The sequence below is a fragment of the Engraulis encrasicolus genome, chromosome 20, assembly GCF_034702125.1.
Source record: "Engraulis encrasicolus isolate BLACKSEA-1 chromosome 20, IST_EnEncr_1.0, whole genome shotgun sequence".
NCBI classification, from domain to species: Eukaryota; Metazoa; Chordata; class Actinopteri; order Clupeiformes; family Engraulidae; genus Engraulis; species Engraulis encrasicolus.
This window is the reverse complement of record NC_085876.1, coordinates 17,359,494-17,386,513: the sequence shown is the minus strand read 5'-3', so window position 1 is coordinate 17,386,513 and position 27,020 is coordinate 17,359,494. Positions and strand designations below refer to the sequence as shown.

The 27,020-nt window shown below is 42.0% G+C and overlaps 2 protein-coding genes and 1 long non-coding RNA gene across 3 annotated transcripts; 2 read left to right on the top strand and 1 right to left on the bottom strand.

Moving 5' to 3' along the window:
- The first annotated feature begins 5,025 nt into the window (after positions 1–5,025).
- Positions 5,026–8,708, top strand: LOC134435766 (protein S100-A14-like). Its single transcript, XM_063184808.1, has 3 exons — positions 5,026–5,179; positions 6,575–6,706; positions 7,418–8,708. Exons 1-3 carry the CDS (start codon positions 5,168–5,170, stop codon positions 7,586–7,588), a joined length of 315 nt encoding a protein of 104 aa, XP_063040878.1. The 5' UTR covers positions 5,026–5,167; the 3' UTR covers positions 7,589–8,708.
- Positions 8,709–9,860: 1,152 nt separating this feature from the next.
- Positions 9,861–16,145, top strand: LOC134435765 (uncharacterized). Its single transcript, XM_063184807.1, has 4 exons — positions 9,861–9,969; positions 12,003–12,057; positions 13,037–14,552; positions 15,585–16,145. Exons 1-4 carry the CDS (start codon positions 9,906–9,908, stop codon positions 15,903–15,905), a joined length of 1,956 nt encoding a protein of 651 aa, XP_063040877.1. The 5' UTR covers positions 9,861–9,905; the 3' UTR covers positions 15,906–16,145.
- Positions 16,146–16,457: 312 nt separating this feature from the next.
- Positions 16,458–17,815, bottom strand: LOC134435764 (uncharacterized). Its single transcript, XR_010032088.1, has 3 exons — positions 17,652–17,815; positions 17,496–17,569; positions 16,458–17,247 (listed from the first exon to the last, which is right to left on the bottom strand). It is a non-coding gene; the product is annotated as an uncharacterized LOC134435764 (long non-coding RNA).
- Positions 17,816–27,020: the final 9,205 nt, after the last annotated feature.

Below are 27,020 nucleotides of genomic sequence, written 5' to 3'. Positions count from 1 at the left end.
AGCAAGGCACCGAACCATACCCTGCTCCACTGACTGTAACCAATACCCTGTACTAAAATGACTGTAAATTGCTTTGGATTTAAGCGTCGGCTTAATGTAATGTATTGTAATGTAATGTAGTATAATGCATTGTATTGTAATGTCATGTGATGTAATATCATGTCAGAGAACGTTTAGAGATTCTATCACAATGCCAAACTTAAAATTGTAATTCTAAGTTGGGCACTGAACATGAAAAAGTATTTGAGAACTCTTTTTTTTTTTACAGTGTTTTAGTTGTCCTTACCTCTGACAATTACTTTCGACCCATTGCCAAAGTAGGAGACTGAACTATGCACAGCTAAACAACAGTACATTCCTGCATCTTCATGTGTAACGTCCGAGAGTGTCCCCATGTTCATTTGAGATGTTTTTAATACTTTTTTTTTGTGTTGCGTTTCCCGGTGTTGCGCTCTATTTTAATCCAGCTGATTGAATGGCAGTAGGTGAGGAGCTGTTGGTGGTTACATGTGAGGGTCATGCTGTCACCAACTGACACTTCTACCGTCTCCGGGTACTGTGTCAGAAGGGTTGAAAGACTACCTGGGGAAAAGGCCATTAGGTGAGGCATTCTACAATAAGGTACCGGTTATATGTTCTACAATAAGGTACCGGTAATGATCACAATTTAAGTTCATGTGTTTATATGGCACACCAGAGGAAATAACCAGGTCAAGTCAAGTCAAGCGCTTTTATTTATCACATAGTGAAATAATGTAAGGGTCATCAGCTCTGCATATAGGCTAGTAAATAAATGTAGAAATTAAAAAAATAAAAACCCAACAACATATGCCAGATAAGTACCGTATGAGAATGAGAGAATAACTACATACTACAGCATGTAATATCCTTGTCAGCTTTCATCAGTAAGCAGGAAGACTATAGTGAAACCCTGATATGGTCTTGTGTAATCAAAACATGTATTACTGTATTTACCAAATTTCGCAGATTTGTTCAAAACTCAGTGAAAAATAAATAAAAATGAGGCACACACAATGGATGTTAGCAGCATATGTAACTTGGGTCATCTCTGCGATAGTTGGCTACCCGTGACTTGAACCTGTAAACCCACTTCTCTGCAAACTCTGGTATAGGAGGTAGACATCACATGCTAACAAGTGAGTGAAATGGTCACGCTACTAGGTTAATCACCAGGACATCAGTAGGCTCTAGAGCAGGCCTAATCAATTGGAGGCCCGAGGGATACATGCGGCCCAGACATGGCCCACATGTGGCACCCAGCTGTAGCATTATACATTGCAATTTTGATACTGCAGTACAACAAAAGATCTCTTTCTTGTGCTGCACATTGAAAATCCAATGCTGTTAAGTTTAAGTTTAGAACAATATGTTTAAAATGCTTGAAAAGTGTCTTTACCATGTGCTAGTGAATGTGCGGCCCAAAATGTGCGGCCCAACTTAAGTTTTTCGCTTTGAAATGCGGCCCAGCTGAAATTCTAATTGAATAGCCCTTCTGTAAGGCTTCAGAAGCGTACCACCTCAGAACTCTGCTTGGTGGCATCCCTTACATTAAAGCCAACTAAAATGACAAAAAGTCTACACAAATAAACTGGATTGACAAATGCTTTGACTCTATTCTGCCTATTCTTAATGTCTGCAGTAGTAGTTGTAGACCTTTTAAAATTGATGCACCAAGTAAAACAATTTGTTTACCTGTCACACAGACATGGGCTACATACTTGGAGCCTATACTACAAAGCTGGTTCTGGATAAGTTAATAATAAGGTTAAGTTAAGAGGTAAATCATCTAATAGAAGAGCCTGGAGTCATCATTTTTCGTAAGAAAAGCTCTTGTATTAGGTGATTTACCACTTAACTTAACCTCAACTTATCCTGAACCAACTTTTTAGTATAGGCCCTTGGACTAAAGACAGGCCAACAGTCATAAGTCAAATTCACAGGACTGCTGAGAATACTCAAATTATAACGGTTAAATGTTTACACTGGGCTATTTATTCTGGCCTTTTATTCATGGGGATGGGGCTTATTTAGGCTATTCATGGAAACTTGGGGGGCTTGATCACTTTTGCCTCTTTTCCACTGCTGTTTTTCTGGTGGGCCTACAGCTCGACACACCGCGGCTTAGCCACCACTTTGAATAGGCATGACACAGCTCAATCGTAAAGCAAAAAAAAGTAGCGGCCGAGTTGCGCTGTGCTAAACTGTAGGCCTACCAGAAAACCAGCAGTGTAAAAGAGGCATAAGTTGCAATTTAATTGGCCAGGGATGAACATTCAAATCCTGTCGTAACCGTACTTGCCCCACCCTTTACCACCACACCCTCCTTTCAAACATTTCTGGTACATGACTCAGCTCCTCTGGCAGTGTCAACATGGATGAGTCCACACAAGCATGGCCGTAACTGCCATTGAGGACACAGAGGTCATGTCCTTGGTATTGTTTTCAGTAATGTAAAATGTATCTCTGATGAAAATCGATATAGGCCTACAGTATGGTCAACAATGATTCAGTCTGTATACACCATCCCCATTCATCCTCAAGGCAGTGATTAATGGAAATAAGCTTAAGAGTTTGACTGAAGTGTTTGAAGCATTTTAAATGTACAGGATGCGGTACAGTATTTGACCTCGATATTTGAAAATGTCTGGTAACGGCCCTGCACACTAGGCAGCCGCATTGCCATATAAACACGACTATGACTCACAGGCTTTGTAGTAGGCCTACAGTATGTTTGTATGCTTGTCTGTTTTCAAGTAGGCCTACTATGAACATCAATCACCATGGGAAAGAAAATTGAGCTACAAAAGAGAAAACAATTCCGTACACTGTCCTCATTTGTTGAGTTTGAAGTTTGATGTTTGAAACATCCGTGTGCTAGCCAGGCTGTGCCCTCCTAGTGACGCAACACTTTCAGCGTTGCAACTAGTCAGGAGCAAGAGCAATGCAAGTACTTTCTGATTTCCCGCAAATACGGGAACTCCACCCACTTTGTCGATAAGTAAACATCCATAAGCAAACCAAGGGAGGCAGGTCTACCATGCCATTTGGGAAACGTCAATTGTTATGCTCTTGGTCAGACCAAGTCTTTGAACGTCAATGATAATCACGCTATCCGTGTGCCCCTCTGGATCTCCAACGCACCTGGAGGGGTGCGAAAAGAATACTGTGAATAATCTGAAGAATACGGTGTCCCTTCACCGGTAGTTCAGTGTCTCTCCAGTCACATCTATGGATGTATGGATGTGTGTGCCCAGATGTGCACAGTATTTGTGTCTGTGATGATGATACAGTAAATGCTGAGAGTATACTGAGCTAGTGAAATTCATGAGATGCATGTCCCTGCAAAAACAAACAAACAAAAAAACAAAAACAAAAAAACAGAATCTCGGTGCCACACCCTGTTCCCAGGGGATTGACCAGTTTCAGCTCTGCCTTTTGTGAATCTTGCAGTGTTTATTCAACACTTGGACCAACACTGCCAGTATCAACTTTGACTCTAAGTGTTCAATTTATACAGTTTTCTTATGCACAAATAAAGAAAATCTTCTTGTCTGTTGTGTATAGTCTGCCTGCAATTAATGGATAGTATTAGCCTAGACTATGTTTACTCAAGAAGCCCTGTTTGTTTATAAGCTTTTATTACCTCCGCTAAGGAGGTAATGTTTTCGGTTGCGTTGGTTTGTTTGTCTGTGTTTGTTTGTTTGTCAGCGGCATAACTCAAAAACGAATCAACGGATTTGGACAAAACTTGTGGAGTTCTTGATAATGACCCAAGGAACAAGTGATTGAATTCTGGTGGTGATCTGGATCACGAACCGGAACCATGACTTTTTAAAAGATTCTTCACCATTGCTGGCCTATAGCCTATATCTAGACGCCCCTAGTGACCAAAAATTGAATTGCAGGGACTCCACAAAAAGAAGGCAGAAAGACAGGTGTAAAATAGCCAAATGTTCTATCAAGCAGCTTCCTTGGCGGGGGTCTGCGCTCTCAGGGGGCCTCTAGTTTAGAATATGCGTTGTGTATTTTTTTTTGTGTAAAGTATCTGAAAATAAGAAGAAATGATGTAGCCTATGTTGTGCATGCCGAAAAGGGAAGTAGGCAGCCTTAGCCTTGTCCTAATACCAGCGTAATGTGGAGGACAATGTGAATTGAGTGAAGGTTAACGGGTGGCCAAGCCAGGCTTCAGTTTGGCTCCAGTCCACACAGCCTGACTGACTCAAACATCCTGCTGCCCATGCCTGGACTGGCCATAAAGCATACAGGGCATTTGCTCGGTGGACTGATGATTTTTGGCCTGGCCTTGCCCTCAATGCAGTGGCCTATCAGTCCTCATGCAGCCACAGCTGACCCCTCAGTCATATTTAAACAGCCATTTTGGCTGTTGTGGTCAGAAAGATTATTAAAAAAAATTGTCACAGGTTTCATTGTCTCTCTCAATGCCTGGTGGACTGGTCTTGGCTGAAAATGCCCGGCATGATTTTTTTGTTCCAGTCCAGCCCTGCTGCCGTCCAGAAAGCTGTTTCACCAGTTCTTAGTCCATTTAGCCTTCCTATTTGCACTAAACAATAGGGCAACTGACAATTGAGTGAGCTGCCAGTGCACTCAAAACATGTGGATTTTGAATGTGTTATTGATGCAGAAGAACACGACACATGGCTACATTTTGAGAGGCCTACATAACTTGACCATGGTATAACGAAGAAGACTGTAGCCTACAAAATAGGCGTGCTGTCGCGCAAAACCTTGATCCTCCGACAATCCCCTAAAAGCTTCCAGATGTTCGAGGAGGCCTCATTGGTAGGCTAGAAGTCTGCGGTGTCTGAGGCTGCACCCGGGAAAGAATGCCCAGAGTTTGTAATGGGTTTAACGCATCTCCCCGCCCATGTGTCTCACACAGCGTCAAATTACAAAAGTTGAACATCGTCTCCAGAGCTGGATCTGGGCTGGAACGGCTACATGGGAGGTGGAATCAAATTGCGGTTTTTTTTGTTCAGCAGCGAGTGGGAGGATACAGGATCACCGCCAAGATGCGACAGAAGAAGCAGTGGAACGCTGAAGTTGGAAAAGCAACAGCGTCGCAGAAACAAAAGTTGACAGTAGGCTAGATATAGGCCTACAGGGAGGGTGAAGAAAAACAGCAATAATGGCGGAACAGGTATGGCGAAAACTTAAGATACGATATGGTTTGTTACTGTTTCCAGATTGTAGGCTATTGACTGTTTCTTCCCTAGATTTACTGGTGAACGTCGCGTTTCTGTAGCCTTGAAAATAGACTACCTGTGGGATAGGTTATTGCACCGGCAGGCTAAAATGTGTTTCATACTTTGAATCTTATGGACTCCAGACCTCTCCTCAAACACGTCTTTCAATAGCGAAAAGTAAGAAGGGCCTTAAAATATTTGACAGCCTGCCTCTGCCTCTGCAGTCCCTTCCCTGCTGTGCCATGTCAGAACGCTGACAGCATGCAGGGATGGACTGACTAGTCCAGTGGTTATCAAAGTTGGGGTCAAGGATCCCTGGGGGGCCGCGAGAGGGTGCTACTGCTACCCTGTAGGGGGGCCGCAGCAGGTTGGCAAGAAAAGCGAATTAAAATAATTTAATAAATTGAATAACTGAATACATCAACAAAACTAAAAGACTATAAGCACGCACAAAAATATTCCCTTCAGTTATGAACTGCATGGTCATGATCCAGTGCATCTCTGAACAGTAGGCTACTACCATTATTGTTATTGAATTTAATATATCCCGAAGGCGCCATGACTCACAGACCTAAACAATGGTTATGAAAGGGGCGTTCAGAAAAAATAGTGTGGTATGAAACATGTAAGGGGAGCCCAGACTCTTTTGGTATATGGGGGGCCTTACCATGGTAAAGTTTGGGGACCCCTGGACTAGTCAACTGAGGCAGGTCAATCAAAATGCACGACAACAGGCCAGTAGGTAATAGGCCAGGGGTGGGGAACCGTTTTCATTCGAGGGCCACTTCAAATTTTAGATAGTCCTCCAAGGACCCTAGGCTACTATGAACACAAACCAGGATTTTGCCCTGCAGTGAAGGCAATTAAGGCGGCCGCCTTTACAACAGACCCCAACTTCACTAGGTCCCCTGAAAAAAGAACTTACTGTAATTGTATTACAAATTTAATTTCTAAGATGTCTTTACAAAACATGTCATATTTCATGTGAAACTGCATAACATTAAAATTATATCGGGGGGCCATATAACAAGGTTCCCCACCCCTGCTTTAGGCTAAACCGGCCTATGCAATGGACATATTGTTAGCCCAGTTTGATTTTATGTAGCTTACTTCAGATTGGTGCATCCATAGACCGCCTTTATCATTTAAAAACAACACATGATAAAATACCCAATTATTTATCAGTACTATAAGCTAAACCTTTGTTTTGGACCAGCAGATGTTATTTGAGTGACACATCCACACGGCTTCTTCTCTTTCTCTCTCTCTCTCTCTCTCGCTCTCTCTCTCTCTCTCTCTCTCTCTCTCTCTCTCTCTCTCTCTCTCTCTCTCTCTCTCAATTTGTTTAGGGGTCTGATCTGGAGAAGGCCCTTAAGACGCTGGTGTCAAACTTCCACTCAGCAGGCGGGAATAATGGGGGAACGCTGAGCAGAGACCAGTTCAAAGGCCTGCTGTCTTCTCAGATGCCTACTCTGGCAAAGGTGAGTTGAAGTTGGCTACATTATAGCCTACATTATAGGCTACCCTTCGATGATGTGCAGTATAGGCTACACGAAGCCTTTTTTAAAATCCTGATTACTGTTGACTTAGTTTTCTGGGTATACCTGTCCGTCCAGTCATTTCATCACTGGCCAATGGCCATGGTTGAAATGTGTCTCGAGAATATTTAGACATGTCTCTACTAGTTTGAGGTTGTGTTCATGCACGGTAAGTGTGTGAAAACAATGAAGAAGACTATAGGCCTATGTGGCAAGTTTCCGAAAGACATTGGACTGAAGCCCATTGCCACGGTCTTTGGCAAGAGCCACACTGTGCCATGTTTATGAATAAGCTGGGGACAGTGAATGACTGTTAGATTGCTGCTACGTTTCCCTGCATGGCAAAATCATTTTGAGCAGAAAAAGACAATTCTCTGGAATGGCAAAAGATTGGGGTGGCACATCCACGAAACATTTTTTTAAAACATTTTTTCGCAACTTGAATTTTTATTGGATCCACGAAACATTAATGCAGGTGTCGGACAAAAGTGGTAGACAGTGTGATAGAGTGGTCCGCACACTGGACTTCAGCTCCAAATACTCTTTATTTCATTAAACAAACAGCAACATTTCGGTCCACCATTCCAGAAAAAAAAAAAATTAATTGACTTCATGGGACTTCTGTTTAGTACCTGCTGTGCTTTCTCCACACAGACGTCCATGTCAGAGGGGGGCATGGGGGAGATCCTCCAGCAGATGGGGGTGAAGGATGGCGAGGACATCTCCTTCAAGCACTTCTGGAACCTCATCCAGACCCTGGCCACCAGCCAGCACGGCCTCCTGAGCCACGAGAAAGTCTCCAAGTGTGGCTGTGTGATGTTTTGAGAGCAGCATTTTACTGCTGGCCAGGGGTGCATTTCTCGAAACCATAGTTGCTAACTACATTAGCTACTTTTTTGGTTGCAATGTAATTTTGCATTTGCAACTATCCAAGTTGCTAACTGGCTAGCAATTACGATTTTGAGAAATGGACCACAGAGATTTGTAAAGCAAAAGCAGAAGCACAAGAATAGATGTGGAAGTACAAGCACACTTTGTGTATCTACATCATTAGGTACAGTGGGGTAACAGTGTAGAAACTATGCTGTATGTACAGTAAGATCATGTCATAGTGTTGTGTAATTAATTACATCATTACATCAAGAGTACTCCTACTGTGCTTTATACACCTTTGTCTGCTGGCCTATCACATTAATTCAACAATTAGAGAGTCAAATTCCACACTCAGTGTTGAATTGATTGAACACTGCAGAATTCCACAGGCCACACAGTATATCTGCAGGTATGAGCAACTACTACCACCAGTGTTGCCAGATGGAAAATGCTGAATTATCGTTCCAAAACCTCAAAATTATCGTTTTCGGAGGAAATTATCAAACAAGTCTCAAATTGTTGTTTCAATGCATCTAAATGAACTGAGTGACAACTCTGAAATTATCGTACATCATGTTTTTTTGATCGTACAGAGGACAAAATGGACAAAATTATGGTACAAATATGATAATTATCGTACATCTGGCAACACTGACCACTACAGTGCTGTATTAGTGGGCTGTAGTAACGCACTTGTAGCAAGAGAAGGAACAACATGTCGAGAAAAGCCCTTTAGCAAACTGAACTGTGATGGTAATGTGACTATCTGCCGTATAGGAAATTTGTAATTTGTAAATTTAGTTTGTGAAGCTTATGAAGGTGGTAAAGATTGAATAACCTTTCTCTATTTGGTATACAATGGAATCTTTGTATTTTTTATTGTATTGACATACTTTTGTAGGATGTATGAAGTGTAATAATTTTACAGATTTTTAAAAAAATCTGCGAACTGTAACAGTTCCACCCACAATACTGTTTCGTACAATTCTAGATCAGATTGAGATGTGTAGCCTACAGATTTTCAAAGATGCAATAAAGGTGCCAAAATGGGCATACAGCTGAATCACTTTAACATGCCCCCGCCCCATGTCTTTGTTTAGTGCCGAAAAAGTTGTGATCCCAATTTTTTTAAAATAAAATTTAAATACCAATTATTTCTCTGCAATTATTTCTGTGCTGTATTATTTCATTTCATGAGAAAACAGAGCAAGACAGCAACATGTGAAATTAATCATATGAGCACAACTGCTTTTCTCAGGAAAAGCAGCCCACTGCCCTCTGAGAAGGTTTACCATAGGGACATTCAAATGGAGACATGCAGAACTTATTTAATCCTGTGCAACTCCGTCAGGGCGGCTCTGCCACAGACCTGTAATTAGTCTAGGCCCTGCAGGACCTCTGAGCACTGATAATCCATTGCATACTTGTAGTATAGTGCCCCCTAGTGAAAGGGGTAGGTAATGCAACAAGAAAAGTTATGAACTGACTGGATTTTAAAGCAGATGTTAGCACATTTGGTACAATTTTGCTTATTTATTTTAAGTATGTTGACATGGTATTTGGTTTTATATTTGTATAACTCTTTCTGTCCTGCTCCTACATTGTGGATGTGTGCACACACACCCACTAATTCTTCACTTCCATGAATTGACGAAATATGTCATGCACAACCAATCCAATACTGCAGGATGGCTTGGGGGCACAAAAGTGACAGCCCCTGATCAGATTTTTAAAAAGCTAGTTTTTGCTTCAGTCTGACATGTACAGAATCACACACAGACACACACAGACACACACACACACACACACACACACACACACACACACACACACACACACACACACACACACACACACACACACACACAGTCACCATAAAAGATCTGCAGTATTCTGGAAGCTTGTGGGTTAACATTGCATTTGCATTTTATGGACTGACAGGCACCTTTGTAAATGGCAATGTGAAGTGCCTTTGTTATCACTGTCAGACCTGCAGTTACAATATTACTGATAGTCATATTTGTCTGTGGAGTGACGGTTGGTAGGGTATAATGTGTAACCAGTGAGTGGCAACCTGTATCCAGGAATTGTACTCCAGTGCCACATATTCCAAATGACCCAGTTTTATCTTTCCAATTGGGTTATTTGGGCAGGTGAATTCAGGCAGTTTGGAATATGTGGCACTGGAATCTGGACTGGAGTCTCTGAATCATCATTGCCCTTGGCTGAGTGCAAATGCCATTTCATATGCCTTTGGGTCACCGTGAAGATGCAGCACGTTCTCCTCCTGCTCCTCATGTGTGTCTGTCGAGACGACCCCGTGGTTTTGGCAGGTATTTGACATTTTGTATATATGGCATAATTATTTAAACATGTCAAAGGGAAGTCACTTGCTCTCTAACCTTCCCAGGACGGTAGATAATGGAAAGTAAACTGGTCCACTTCGAAAAGACTAGGCCAGGGATGACTGGAGCACTTGGATACTTTAAAGTTATTTTATTTTGGTGCAAACATAAAGACTGCCGTTTCGACGCAATGCGCGTCTTCTTCAGAGTCAAAAAATAATTATTTAAACATTGATAACATATAATTGGGACTGGTAATGTGAAATTCAAATGTTAATCAGTAGCCTAACCGTTCCAACAGGGGAGCACTTCATTATTCTTTAGGGGAAAAACAACAAAACTCTACTACCATTGTTGTACCACTTGACATTATTACAGAGTCTTTACCAAGACATTATGATTTGGTCATTGCCATTCTGGTAAAATACACTTATAACCAGAGGTGTCAAAAGTAAAAGTAAAAGTAAAAAAAAAGAAACATAGTTTCCTTCCATCACAAGTAACTTATCTGAGTAACCACCAGTAGACCCGTGTACTTGTCTTACGATCAGTTAACTCTGCACTGGTTCGATCAAGTTTGTGGTGGGTCCTTGTTAGGTTTTCAGTGTTTTTCAGTAACAAGTTCAACACAGTCTGTCTATCTCATTAGGTACAATGGAGTAAGTTGTGTAACAGCTATGTTATGCCATGTGCTAGTGTTGTAATCACACCAAAAAAGTACTTTTCCTTTTACTTTTGACACCTCTGCTTATAACTGGGCAGTGTTTTGGTTATTGGTGTTTTTGTTATTGTGTGGTGGTGTTGCAAAATAGACAAATATCAAAATCAATCTGGATTGACTGAATGAAACCAAATGACCCATTAGAGAATGTATTTTTTTTTCCCAAATTGGCAGTATAGTATTGCAGTTGTAACCACAAACTGACAACTTGAAAGCTGGACACAAAGCAACTGGTGGTGAGAAAGTTATTGCTTGCTCACACATAATGGCTTGTAAAAATATTTGCATACATTTCTTGACACAATAGCTCATAGCAGTCAATGTGGTTGCTTGACATACAGTATGTGTGCTACCAGCTGTTTATACTCACACACACGGTGGCCCACAAAATGAGGCCATTTTTTTCCTTTCCATTTATCAATAGGCCTATGTGTATTGATACATATATTTTCAGTTCTTATTTGAGTGGTATGGTTTATGTTAGGCCTACATAAACCATACCACTCAAATAAGAACTGGAAATAAATGTATCAGTACACATATTGATCAATAGATATTTAAAAAATAATGTGTGTGTTATTAAAAATTAATGAGTATTATGTACATAAAATGATGCCCTGAGCACCATGGCTATGTACTAGTTTTCCCATCGTTACCACATCAGTGAGAAGAATCAGCAAAAGAAGGTGAATGAGATCTGTGTTTGCCATGAAGCAAAGAAAGATCTAGATGGCAAACCTGACATGATACGTCAGGCCAGCTTTACCCACTCTTTACTTCCAGCCCTTTGAGTTGGCAATCGGACTGCATATAGCTCAATTCTAAGTAAGCTTTTGTGTCTGTAAGTGATGGAAGGCACATACACCATACGCTTTAGTGCAGATGGGCCCGCTCACTCATTGCTGAAAACATTCAACTACATCCTAACAACTCTGCTATGAAAGTACAGACAGACGTAGGTAACAGATTAAGACTTGGTCATTGCAATTTTGATAAGGTTATAACCAATGACCAATAACCTAAACTGAGTAAGGTTATAAGGCTCTGCACAAACGGGTTAAATAGAAAACACACAAAACCATGAAAAGTAAGTTGAGAGCTTACTACTGGAAATATTGAAATGTAGTGGTGAGAAAGTGTGTAGCAAGTGCATACAGTGTGGCCATTCATTTCCTTTCATGGGAGGCGACACCAAGAAACACTTTATCTCCAAGTGCTATTTGCATTTTGAGGGAAGGTGCATGCAAATACATACAGGAATGATGTCGAATGGTGATATTGACTGTAGCTCTTTTCACAGACACAGTGCAACTGATCCACTGGACTCCGGACCCAAAGCTCTCTGCATCTCTGTGGTGAGGTTTAAAATACACTAGAGGCTTTCCATTTTGCATTTTATGAACTTCTTTGAGACTCTACTACACACAGCAGCTGAACAGTTATCAATTGCCCACAATGGAAATCTTGTTGTACCACACTCAAGAATTTAAATGTCGGAAATACATGAAAGCCCACTGGCACAGAGTTTGCACATATCTGTGGGCACAGATACTGCTCGAGTTCTCAGTGGCGCACCGTACTCCCGAGCTCGAGAATGTTTGCTGCATAGACATTTCTCGGCAGTGGCAGTACTTCAGCACCACGGCCAGCGATCTTGCCCAATACGCCATGTAATCTATCTTGAATTCGGTGGTCCCTCCGGACCCCGCGAAGCACTTTGATGATCAGTCCACCGCGTGGACAGCCACTCTCCTGCGATAGCGGCATGATCACGAGAAATCCGTTCTCCAGCGAGAACAAAGATGTATGCATACATGCTTAATCCAGATTTCAGAGCGTGAACTAATGAATAGTGAATTAAACATGCCATGAAAAGATAAAAAAAAATCTTTGAGGCACTCCTTACTAAACGTAAAATGCCTGGCTTACATGCCTACGCGTTAGAGGTAGAGCTAGGTCACATGCTCACATGCTCACATCACATGCTCTACCTCTACCTGATTAATACCTTACACCTGCAATTGTTTGGCATGCCCTGATGAAGACAATGTGTCGAAACGCGTAGGCATGTAGCCAGTGTTTGATAAAGGTTTTTTAACTTTATTAAGGAGTGCCTCAAATATTGTTTTTATCTTTTCATGGCAGTTTGGACGCCCACGTTTTTTTGATGAGCACCCTTTTTTTTAAACTAATTGCACACATGACCCAGTGAAGCATTCCCTTTTCTCTTTTTGAGTGAATTAAACATATAATAAGTACACCTGTTGGGTACTGATTTCAAAACTTTGACCGACTTTGAAAACATTGTATGACTGCCTTTCTTTCTACACATAGGCCTCAACCAAAGGATTCTGTCCTCACTCCTCCATCATGGGACGCTAGACTTGATGAAGCTACTAAACCTTATGGCTGTAGGAGACAGGATTCAATGATTACCCTTGACGGCTGTGCTCCTCTCAAGCCTGTGCAACTGCACAAACCCCAAGATACAGAGGTGGGATGGGATTCTGTTGACAATATCCAAACCCACAGCCCCCAGTACTCGCGTTCGGCCGAATATGACCATCACCACATTGTGGCCCTGCAACCTGACCAGGTGGTCATGGAGGCTGCTGACTTCCTTTACAAGAAACACCCCACAAAGTCAACTCTACTCCACTACAAGAGGGGCACACTGCAAGCCATTAGGGGCCCTCACGTGAGACTAACTGGCAACAGCCATGTGGTGTTAGTTGGTCACGGTGCCAAAGATGGTGATGACGGAGGTGGATTCCAACTGGGTGGCCATGATCCTCAGGAGATTGGCAGACTGGTTGGCAACATGGACGTCCTGCAGGATGGCAGACGACGGGTGGGCATGGTCACGGTGGTGGGCTGCTATCTGGGGAAGCACCTGAAGTTCGCCAAGCATCTACTGCAGGCACTGAGGCTCTACGGCGTGGAGACAGAGCTGCGCCTTTACACAACCGCAGTTTCTGTGACTCCGAGCGGAGAGCAGTTGACTGGTGGAGGGGAAGGTGGTGAGTGGCGGCACAGGGACAGCAGCAAGAGCGTCTTCGCCAAGTTGGATCTGGCAGGGAATTTGGTGACCAGGTGGGAGGAAGGAGGCGCCAAAGCCAAAGGGCAAGTGGTGCCCGACTACCGAGGCGGCGTCTTATACCAGGAGTGGCCGACTGGACCGCAGATGTTTGTTCCTGCAGAGTTCCGCAAGAGGTACCCTTACATCGACTGCCTGGAAGGGCTCACATGGAGTCTGTTCTACGAGGAACATGGCAGGAGAAGAGCTCCAGACTTTGACCCAGGGAATATGGAAGCAGTGTGGCTGAATGAAACACTAATCCCAGACGACAGTGCAGCGCCGATGAAACACATAACCACCATACTAGATCTTGTCTGCGAGATTAGGTTCAATGCCATGGAGGACAGCAACGAGGACGTGCATTATGTGTTAAATAACTACATCTACAAGTTTCACAGCAGAACTCTGCACACTGCTCTTGTGGGCATGTTTATCGGCCCAAAAGACGACATCAAGGTTGAAAAGTTCACCGACCTTTTTCTGGTTCAAAAAGAAGAGTACACCTTGCAGGAACTTCGTCAGGGTCTCGAGGCCTCTGAGTTTGTCAAATTCTGCCGTCAGACCTTCCAGTTGCGCCACTGCGAGCGGAACTGCGATCTCTGGGGCCGCTACTTCATGACCGCAGTCCTCTCCGCCTCAGTGCGAAACTTCCGCACCTTCTCCCTTTTCCTCGTGACGACCATCGCGTGTGAGGTCAGCCACTCCCAGGGTCACGGCGACGCGTCAATCTGCTCCGCGTTCGTCGGGGACGACTACCCTATGGCGGCTCAGGTGAGATGAGATGATGTATGCATTCCAATACGCAACCTTGCGTCCTCCACTTGGGCTTGTGGCCTCACGTTTTGCTGATGTCGACTCCGTGGAGAAAACAATTCAGTTTCCTCGCTGTCAGCCTAGCCAAAACAATTTTGGGGGGACTATTCTTCATTTACCATCCTGTTTGAAAATGAGAAAATTACTTAACAATTGAGCTTTTGCAAGATATTGAAATATAATGCTGTAGTCAGTGCTGTAGACATATTACTTCCTGGTATGAGGCCACAAGCACAAGTGGAGGACGCAAGGTTGCATATTGGAATGCACTCGATACGTTTTTATTGAATATCTTTTCAGGTGAGAAAGACATACAGCGAATGATTGCTTAACATTAGAAAGAAAACACAGGTATAACAACAAAACACGTAGTTTTGGGTAGGGTGCGCACATCCAAAAACACTTGTCGCAGGTGCCAGACAAAAAAATCAGATAGTTGAAAAAGGTAGGTCTGCACACTGCCGATGAGCTCCAAAAATAAACTTTATTATTTAAAATGCAACGTTTCGATCACACTGGATCTTCATCAGGCATCGATGAAGATCCAGTGTGATCGAAACGTTGCATTTTAAATAATAAAGTTTATTTTTGGAGCTCATCGGCAGTGTGCAGACCTACCTTTTTCAAATAACAACAAAACAAAACAATACACACAAAAACAAAAATCCCTTCCAGCCCCCACCCAACCCATGAGACCGCAGGAGAAATCATGTTCACTGTGTTTTGTTGAATCATTGTGGCATTTCAAATAACTTAAGTGAATCTGTTGGACATATGTGAGCAATAATTTCCATTTGAGTGTTTTTTTTAAATAGGAGTTGCATTTTTTAAGCTCTTGATCAAGCTGGCTCCATATTTGGAAGTCCCTGCATGTTACACTAAGGCTTGTACTTTTTAGTTTTCTTTTCCCCCCAGAAAAGGTTTCTTGTGTTATGTCTGTGGTGGGGATTGCAGATGGGTATCAGGTTTTGTAAACCTTTTTTTTGTCAGGAACCGGGGCCAGAGGACAGACGTCGGGGTTTCTACGGGGGCACGGTCACCGAGGTTACCATCAACCGGAGGGCCAAGCTGAAGTGGTTGGACGAGGTGGTCGCTAAAGAAAACAGCCTGTACAAACGCTCCATGGCCCTCATGGTTGACATCGGTCGTGACCACGAGACGGAGCTGGACATATTTGCCAAAGTCAAAGTCCTGAACACCTACGTTTTCTCCTCGTTTCTCGAGTTTTTCCGCGGGACTGAAGAGGGGAGGAGGCTGAAGAGGGGTTGTGTCGGTCTCCCTCTACATGATAAATCAGAGAACGTAGAATAGTAACAAGTAGTAACAGAGGGGCTAAAATTAGTGGACACATTTTAGATGCCTTTATCTTTAAATGCAGAGTAACAAATATGGTATAGGCCTACACTATTTGTTGGAAAGTTAACATTGAGAACTGTTTGAAACATCTTTGACTTTTAAACAAGTCCACAGTTTGAAATGTTATTATCTTTGTTTTTGTGGTATTTGTGGTCCACCCTCTGAAAATAAAAACTGTAAAGTAATACATTTGGATGAATCCCCAATGGAAGTTAAATAAAAATGGACATACTGAAATATTTGTTTGTGTTGTCCTATTTACATTGTAGGCCTAACTAAAAAGACACAATTCTTTTTTACTTTGTGCATATTTTTACATTTCATACTCCCCGTGTTTTCACATACTTTAACTGCTGAACCCATCTCTTTAGGGCCTATTTGATGTAGTGCATGTTGTCCAATGGGCCAGACATATTTCTACTAAGTAACCCGGATTGCATCACACATATACACATACATGTGGCCTGCGTTATCTCTTTACCGTAATATTTTTAAGATTTTTAGATGTTTTTAATATTTTTAAGATGTTTAGTGACTACGCCACTCTCATTTGTTAGGGTGAGAGAACCCAACCATCAAACACTTGATTTGACTTTCCCCGCAACAGGTTAGTGAATAACAAGAGATACAACTGTCATACAATCCAGAGTTCTTTTTATTTTCTTCTTTTCGTAATGAATCTCTTTCTGAAAATATGCCTCACGGGCTCAGTCACATATAAAAATAGAGCATATGAACATTTACAGTACCTAAAGGCACGTCATCTTAATATACAAAATGTGCAAATGTGCAAGTTATGCAAAAGTGCCAATGGAAATTGGCATTTGCACGAGGGGTAGACCAAATAACAAAAAATGCACGGCAAACAAAGTTAGTAAATCAAATTATAAAAAAAACAAACTGCCAAAAGGGCAAAATTGGTAATGGCCACCACACACACACACACAAGCCTGTTAGACACACGTCTTTGGTCTCCCCCTACAGCAAGTATAGGTTCCAAAAGGAGTCTGAGATTTAAGATACGTCTCCCAGTAATACTTCAGTGTTCATACCCTAATCATATACACAAGCTCCGTCTTGGCGGTTACTAAGTAGAAACTTACACGAGCCCCTTTGTCTCGGATGTTAGAGTGAAACTTACACAAGCCCCTTCGTCTCGGACGTCAAAGTGAAAAGGTTGTACAGGATGAATCACTCGCACAATAGGACAAAACGAAACAAAAGGTTGGGAAAAGAACAGTGATGCCCCCCTTCTCTAGTGACACTGCATCAGTGTAGTCGAAGGCACCATCTCCTCCTATGTACATTTAACGAGAAAGTTACCATTAGGCACGGCATTTATAACTCGATTCAACAGGAGTTGTGTATGGTGGAAATGTGGGCGCTCCCACAGGTGCAACCACGACACCACAGCGCGATATCAAAGGCACCACGCTGCCAGTCCCGCCATCACACCTGCGGAGCACCCCCACTCCCACCCCACACATCTCCCTACACAAGTCAAGTACTAAGCGTCGAAACTCTTATAGAAAATGCCGGCATTACCTCTGGTTCTCTCGAAGCGGCATGCAAGCAGTCAACCACACAGGACACAAAGTGGAAGAACATCACCAGCGACACTGTGATAGAGTAACACTACATCAGTCACAACAGAGACTACGTTCGCAAACACGAGAGAAGCGTACAGAACGCATCTTTTACCTTGAGTTTGCCCAGCTCAGCACACCATCCCAGAACAGCAGCCGACCCCACGCCAGCCGCCGATGGACAGGGCTACAATTAAGTTAAATGGTGTCAGTAACCAACAACTAAGTACATTACAATGCACCAAAAAGAGCAATAAACCAACCGAGAAGGACGCCTACCTTTCCTGTACGATGGCTCAACCACAGCAAGAGAGCGGTGTACCCCACGCTACACTCTGCAGCATCAAAAACATAGCCTCTTTGCTAGCTAGTTACCACCGGAATGATATACGCTACCCACCGGAAGGAAAAGGGGAGCGTCGTTACCCCGTCAGAATAAAGGTTCAGGATAACCACCGGTTACATACATACACAGACACACATACACAAATTCATTAATTTGTTAACAAGCACAAACCCATGCACGTATGCATGCATGCACTCAAACACAACTAACAGGGGAAGACATCATCACTGAGGACATGTGCTATAGCCTATACCAGTGGTCTCCAAATGGCGACCCAGGGCATGGCAAACATTTGGCCCGCCATGAGGTTAGAACAAATGAAAACATACTCTTTATGTATGCTATGTGGCCATATGGTAGGCCGATTTGTTTGGCCCTCAGCGTCATTTACGCAACATAATTTGGTCCTTGTGGGGAAAAATAATTGGAGAACACAGGTCTACAGTATACAGCAGTAGTGTATGGTGTTGGTGTAGTGGTGTTAAGTATTGTGGTGGATTGTGTAATTCTCAGCGCCATGACAGAGCCCCAATAAAAAGAGAACAATGCAGTGCTGTACCTTATGGATGTTTTATTTACGTCACACACAGTCACATAATCTGCTGAAAAAGGGTTTGGATAATTGGCATCGAAAAAAAATACAGTGTTGATCAGTGATCTGTACCAAGTGGCAGGTGGTTTGCGATGTGGTGATATACAGCATACTGTATAGCAAGTAAAAATCAGGTGCAGTTTGCTGCCATCTCACAGTATCAAACACCGTGAGTCTTGACGGCGATAGACAGCTCTTTCCGCCGGCCGGTTGCTTAGGTGGGCCAGATGATCCACCTCCACCCAGAAGTGCTCAAAGGTGACGTCCTGCCCTTCTCTCACGCCCATCCGCCCAAGAATCTTTCTCGTGTTCCTGTGTTCCTGAAGTCCCACCACCCATCACCACCACAAAAAGCTTTGTTTACATCTAAGTAATTGAAGGATGAATCACCGCACACTGGTATCTTTGCTGGTAGTTAATTTGGTGAACAACGTGTTTCGCTATTGCTTCATCAGGTCCAAATAAACTACCAGCAAAGATACCAGTGTGCGGTGATTCATCCTTCAATTACTTGGATTACTCTTACTGCACATCACCAGCACCTGGACAGTGGTTGTGCACAGGGACGTTACTTTGAGTACTACTTTGTTAACATCTGTTGGTAATATTGCTGGGGGCCAAATCTGGCCCGTGGAGTCATGTTATTCTGCCCGTGAGATAATTTCAAATGTGTATTACAGTTGGCCCACATACGACATTAATGTGTAGTGTAACATGACTTGAGCATGAAATTTGGTGTCAAATTTTGTCAATGTAACTTCTCACAGTAATATGCAACACTGTAGGGCTGCCTATGTGCAGGCACATTTGAACTACCATATGATGGAGAAGAGTATGTGTGAAATGTAATTGTGTTTTAAGTGCATGCACACACAATTTTAGTCCATTTCTTTAAAAATAAATATTGAGTTTTGCCCTCGGCTTCAGCCAAAAGTGCCTGGGCCCTATTTCTCCCCCAGTCCATCCCTGCATACTGTAACAAGGGATTGTAAAATGTGGGAAATGAGAATTTGAGTGATGTGACAGTGTGCTCTAAGCCGGTCTTTACATTTCTTAAAATTCAGACCATAAAATGGTGATCTTCCTTAATCATGAAATATAAATCTTCTGTGCAGTTCATAAGATGTTTAGTTGTTTGTTGTGTTCTCAGAGCGGCACGCACCACAGATATAGACAGAGGCGATTCTAGGGTCAGGTGGGGCCCCAAGCAAAAATGCAAAAGAATGAACATTTGAACCAAAATCGCCACTACTGTGGTAAAATGTGGGCTGTTATTCACTATCTAGGGGCTTGGGGGGCCCAAGTGGCTGCCTGCCTTGCCTGGTGGCAAGATGCACCTCTGGATATAGAGTACACTACAGTACACTACCTTTTCCAGGTTGGGTAGCTCTCTACTGAGAAAAAATGTGAATTAATCTTGGGTGAGAGTTGGTTTGTTGTTTGCCGATGCTGCGTGGAAGTAGCAAACCAGCGTATCGATAGCATTCTCCAGCTCTGACTTCTGAGAGGTTGAACAGTAAAGAGTAGGGAGAAAGGAAATAATAATAGAAATCATAATCATTTCACTTGTATAGCACAGTTCACATAAACATGAAGATGAAGCTCAATGTTTGCTCTACAATTGCCCATAGGCCTACTGGGAAAAATAAAGGCTACTACTATCACAATGTGCTTCAACAGTTTTGCAAACCTTTAAAGTATGCCAGATAGCTTGCTCAAATGTTTTTTGTTTTTTTTTAAATCAAGGAATGACAGGAAATTACACAAATCAGAGAGAGGTCATAAAATCATTAAATTCATAACACACCTAGTGGCAGGGGTGAGGAAAAATCCCTGTTTTAATGGGAAGGAGACACAGGGATGAATGTGACGTAGGGGTGAAGGTATAGGGGGAGGCCGAGCAGGGCATTTACCCCTGGGCCCAGTGCCCTCCTGCACTGGCGGTGGACACCCTATTATGACCTTAGCAGGACGTATTGGGGACCCTATCAGTGTTTTGCCCTGGGGCTCTGTATGTCATTGTTGCAACTGCCACTGATGCAACTCATAATTGATTGATTGATTGATTGATTGCTTTATTGACAACACATCAGTTATCTTCTATTAGAAGCACTGTTCTTCCTGTGGTCAAAACAAATTCATACATTATTTTACATTTTTCTCTTTTCTTTTTACAAATAATACAAACCCCAACAGAAGACAAAAACACAAGACACACAAAACAAAACAAACTCAAAAGAGGAAATGAGAACCTATCACTCATACGTTACGTTGGTCATATTAATACTGCTTTCACCCTATAAATAAATAGAGAGTGAAATAAAACACCAACGGAGAAAGTAGGCCTACATCAAAGCAAGTTAATAAAGTAAAGTACATCCAATAAGAAACCAAAAAACAAGTCAAGTCTTTTGTATAAACAAAAACAGTTTTAATTTAGTTTTGAAGCTTTTGTCAATGTTTTCCTTAATCAAGAAATTGGGCAAGGAGTTCCATGCCAGCATTCCTCTATAGTGCAGTGTTCTTTGTCCAGCTCCAGTTTTGTACGCAGGTAACAAAAATCTTTCCTCGACTGAGTGTCTAGTGGAATATGTGTGTGTACTACTGGAAAACACAAAGAAATTAAATAAAGTAGCTGGACACTTTTTCATAATCACACTCCGTACAAAGCAGAGAAGAGTGTAGTATAACCTGTCTTTAACTGATAACCAGTTCAATGTGTTTAACATTTCAGATACCCTTGTTCTATAGGAACAATTGAGCACAATACGTGCAGCTTTGTTCAGAACAACTTGTAATTTGTTGAGATTGTTTTCGGATGTATTAGACCATACAACAGAACAGTAGTCCATCTGGGACAGAACTATAGCCTGCATTAGTTGTTTAACCAGGTAGCCTGGCAAGTATTTACGACAGTATTTAATTGCAGCCATACCTCTACCCATCTTCTTTACCATTTCATTAATATGGCTCGTCCAGGTCATCCTGCTATCAATCAAGACACCCAGTAGCTTTACTTCTGTAACTTGTTCTATTTCTTTGTCATCTATTTTTACATTCAATTTCGGGTCTAATCTACCTCCCCATTTAGAACACAATACTATACATTTCGTTTTTTCAATATTAAGAACTAATTTATTTGAGTCAACCCATTTCTTGACCCGTAAAAGGTCATCATTTAAGATATTTTCTAATTCGTTTGCTGTTGAGGCTGCTACATAAAGAGTAGAGTCATCCGCATACATACCAATGGATGTCTGTTTCAACATTAAAGGTAAATCATTAGTAAATATTGAAAACAATAATGGCCCTAAGCAGCTTCCTTGTGGAACTCCACAGTTCATCTCTCTCATAACTGAGAAGCTGCCATTAAAGTACACACAGTATTTCCTATTGGTAAGGTAGCTGCTTATCCAGGCAACAGAGCGTCTGTCAAAACCATAGCAATGTAATTTATTCACCAGTAACATATGGTCAAGTATATCAAAGGCTGCGCTGAAATCTAACAACACAGAACCAATAATATTGCCTGAATCCATTTTTCTCAACCATTCATCAGTCATATCAGTAAGTGCAGTTATAATAAGGTATAATAAGGCCCCCAAGCTGTAATCTCATGATTGCCTTGAAGATTAGTGAGACAGATAATGACGGGTAATGAATAGTGTGACCTGACATTATTATTAGAGATGCACCGGATCTGGATCCGGTTCCGGATCCGGCAGGATAATAGGGTTTTTCACAGGATCCGGGTCTGGCAGGATCTTAAGCAGTGGATCCGGTATCCGGCATGTTACCTAAAAATCAGGATCTGGTGCATCTCTAGCCTAGGTTTTTCAGTCAGTCTTTCACAACCCAAATCACTGCATGGAGTGAAAGCCCTTTGGAAGCGGCTGTTGCAGGCAGTGTGGCAGTAAGCCAATGAGTCTAAAAAGTAGTTTGAGCCAACGTAATAAAAAGGGCCCATGTGTGCGAGTAGGCTATATGTTTCAACCCTTTTGAAGGATCTTAAGCAGTGGATCCGGTATCTGGCAGGATCCTAAAAATCAGGATCCGGTGCATCTCTAGTATTTATATAAATATTTGAAAGTAGCTGTGGACTAGTGGTAATAGAGATGGTCTTAACATTAGAGGGTTGCAGCAGGTTCAAATCCCACCCCTCTCCCTACACCTCCATGTATGGCTGGAGTGCCCTTGCAAGGCACCTAACCCCACATGCTCCAGGGACTGTAACCAATACCCTGTAAATAACTAGGCTATATAAATAACTTAAATAAGACCCTTTTGGATGAAAGTGTCTGTTAAGTGTAATGTAATGTAAAATAAACCGTTAAGGTTTGATTTAAAAATCTAAATCTTATCCTTCACCAAGTGTACCTTGCCATAATTGTACTACCACATAATGAAACAGTTTTATGAGATCACACTTGTAATGACTCTGCTTACCTGTGCCATGATAACCTTCTTGATCGTGATGAAAACGTTGTCAAGTTATTAAGTCCGTTCTCATATGTCTGCTTCAACTATACACAAAATCTGGTGTGTAGTGTGCCTATGAATTGACAGAGATCTTTCTCAGAAGCAAAAATGGTTATGGCTGGCGAACAGCTTGGAATATTCAGTATACAGTAGGGTCCTCCTCCCTTGTTTGGCATCTATTAAAAAAACTCTTGAGCACAGTAAATGTTGTCGCGCTAATTCAACACAAAGTGATTGAATTGTAACTCTCTCAGCGTTGGTTCAACTCTTTAAGTGTTGAATTGGCAGTCCCACATTTACTGTTCTCAAATATCAAAGCATTTAAGACATGCCTTCAGGCCTCAATCATGACTCACTATCCATGTTTTCCAAGAGGTCTGAAAACTACACACACACACACACACACACACACACACACACACACACACACACACACACACACACACACACACACACACACACACACACACACACACACACACACACACACACACACACACACACACACACACACACACACACACACACACACACACACACACACACACACACACACACACACAACAAGCTGTGGGGACTTTCTGGATCTGGCATGTCATAACCAGTTTAGAAGTAGTCACATATCTATTTACACACACACAAACACACACACACACACACACACACGCGCGCGCGCGCGCACACACACACACATGCACACACAAACTTGAGAAACGAAACCGAAGTGAAACTAAACATCTGTATTCCACCAAATAGAAGATGTGTATAAGCAATACCATTTTCATAGACCATTAAGTCTTCAGCTGTATCACACGATAGAAATAGAAAGCATATAGGGAAAAAATCTGACGATAAAAAAATCTCTATAGTGGGAATTGAAATTAAAAAAATAATAGGCCTACTATGAGAATTTCTTGAGGTCTCATGGTGTAGTCTTAGCCTCGCGAGCCATCCTACGTACTTCCGCCAAAGGATTGGCTCCACTACGGTAGTCTGGCCTTGCTCTTCTGTGGAGTGTCCAGATCGGTGGGATTTTGATCGCAACGCCCCACATCTAATCTAATCAGAAAGCAGCCAATAAGCGAATAAGCGCCCTACGTGGGGGAGAAAGGGGGGGGATGCTCGTGACGATGACGAAAACGTCTGCGCCAATGGCTCTGGTCTGCGCTATGCTGTTGTTGAGTAACTGTCGGCGATTGGGTGAGAGCTGTCCATTCATTTCAAACCATAGCTGAGTGCAAACCTCCCGCTTCCTGCAATTGCGTCAGATCACACAACTTCCAGACCATAAATACGAAATGAAATGGTAGTATTATGGGATGGTCAGGACCAGGCTAGTGTAGTCTGCCAGAAACCGCTAAGGGGTTGGCAGGTCATGTAGGCCTACTCTAACAGATGCTCGAAGGCTAACTGCTGTTGTCCCCGTAGCCCCTTACTGCAGCAGGGGTCGCCAGCGACCCTATTCACTTGCTGAAAATGCTGAACTACATCATAACAACATTGCTGTGATATTACAGAGAGCCGTTGTGATAGCCATTCCTTTGTTTTGGGTTATTTTTAGATAATATTTTTGTTTTTTGGTATTTGTTTATTAAATATAAAGTAATTGAATGAAGTTTAGTAAATAATGGACATTTTTTATGGAAACAGTCTTTGAGGCCGAGCTGCTACCCATCTCATCACGTGACGCACGAATTTGGAAACATTACCTGTGACGCAGGGCGCAGGTGAATGGTGGAAACAGGTGGAAAATGGTGGATGGTTAGGAGCTTGGCAACAAACACTGTTTTGACCATATTCTTCAGTGCAATCGTTTATTTTTGTTAAGTTTATAAACAGTTTTTATTTTGCAAACAACCTCAGTTAAAGTTTTGTGTAAATACGTTATACAATAAACCACCTCAACTGGAGAAATGCGTTAATCCTGTCCAAGCCTCTATCTACTCCATTTTGGATTACTTTGGGAAACTTTTGAAAAATCTGGATCTACAGCCATAGTGCTGCGCTAAGGGGTTAATGTGTCCTTCCCCCCTTTCTTATTCTGACACAAGAGACCATGCTTACAAGCAGTACAGTATCCTCCTTTTTTAAAACTATACACAACTTTGTAAACTTCAAAATGTAAGGGGCTTATATCATGCCCGAGTAGAAAGCAGAGCCTACATAATTGGCTACTGTATATGTCATTACAACATACTGGGACATGGACATCACAGTTCACAAGCACACTGCACAAACAATAGCAAGGTTTCAGAGCTGAATTGAAGAATGAGAGTAAACCAAAGAAAGCTTGGAATGGTCAGAGGCTCTGAAAAAAAAGTTAAACTGTAAAAGCAACTGGATAACTTCTTGGTGGCGCTTCGTAACACAACTGAGGAGCTTTATCAGTTTCTGGTCCACAAGGAAGTCGTAATTGTTATTTAGGCCCATCTCTGAAAACGGGAGAATGGGAACCTGTACTTCCATGTCTTACCTCTAGATTCCTGCAGGTGGTGCAATTGTCTTATCTTCCACAGAACTCTGGTCTTACATCACTTTCATACAATATTCTAACAGCATCACTTGCTTGGGCGTGTTGTGTGAGACCTCTTACATCATCACTCTCATATTTTAGTCTTACGGCATCACTTCCTTGTACTGTATCTAGTAGGTTTTCAAGAATGACTTCAATATTTCATGTGTGTTTCCAGATGGATAGTTCTCTTCCCCAGTGTTTCTCAACCTTTTCCTAGGCGAAGCACCCTTTCAATTCATGAAAAATTTCAAGGCACCCCAAACCAACAAGCTGTAATATGGCATCGCATCCGATACCACACAAGCTTAGAAAAGTAACACATTTGGAAACGTCACACAACCTACGTACCTTCGAACTTGCAGCTTACTGGGGCGACCTAAATTTACTTTATTGTGCGTAAATGGCAGATGAAATATTCCACTGACCAAGCATTAATTTAATAATTTAGAAGAATATGAATTATATTACATAATTTAGGTAACACTTTATAATAATGTTCCTTAGTAAAGACTCAGTAAATAATTAACTAATGATGAATAAAACATTAACAAATGTTTTTATTATTAACTAAGCTTTATTAATGCTTAATAAAATATCTACAAATGATATCTGCAAGATTTTACACACCTTATAACAGAGTATTTTATTCATTTACAAGCAACTTGTAAATGTTTCATAAATATAAAATATTAACATAGCATTTCCTAGTCATTTACAAGCATTTGTTTACATTTCCTAGTCATTTACAAACGTTTGTTAATGTTTTGTTCATCAATAGTTAATTATATATTAAGTCTTTATAATGCTTTTTTGCATCCATTATTCTAAAGTGTTACCATAATGTATTTATCAGCCACATTTCTGTGGCACCCCTGAGGGGGGCCTGCGGCACCCAGGTTGAGAAACACTGCTCTATCCAACTTCCTTTCATGAATTATAAAGTGCCTCCATCTACTCTACGCCAAGGATAGAAGTTTGCTCCATCAGCCACCAGCCAAAATGCTGGCATAAACACAGAAGTGTTTCTGTTCAATTTAGGAATTCTTCCATCTTTTCCTTAGTAACTGGTAAAGGGCCTTGGCAGGGAAGCTGATAGGAAGGACAAAGGAGTTAGTTGTTCAGGGCCCAGGGAGAGAGGGGTCCCAGAATTTGGTACTCAGTAGTACACTGTACGTATTGGGGAGGGGGCCCTTTCAGATGACTTTGTCCTGAGACCGACCAAAGTTGTCAGCGGCCCTGGGCCTTGGTGGCAAGGCAGGTGGGTCATGAGAGATCCTTAATATATCTCTTCAATTCTTACAATCAGATTTTAATAAATGTACTGCAAGTATAAAATATACCCATGCGCCCGATTAAAAAAATGGAAAATGTAGTAAAAACAAACCAATTGAATATTGGTTTTGACCTCACCATAAGCCTCTCAACGCCCCCCTTAGTATTAAACGAGAAAACTGAGAGAGAGAGAGAGAGAGAGAGAGAGAGAGAGAGAGAGAGAGAGAGAGAGAGAGAGAGAGAGAGATTGTTTATCCCCAAGACACCCCTATCATGGAAG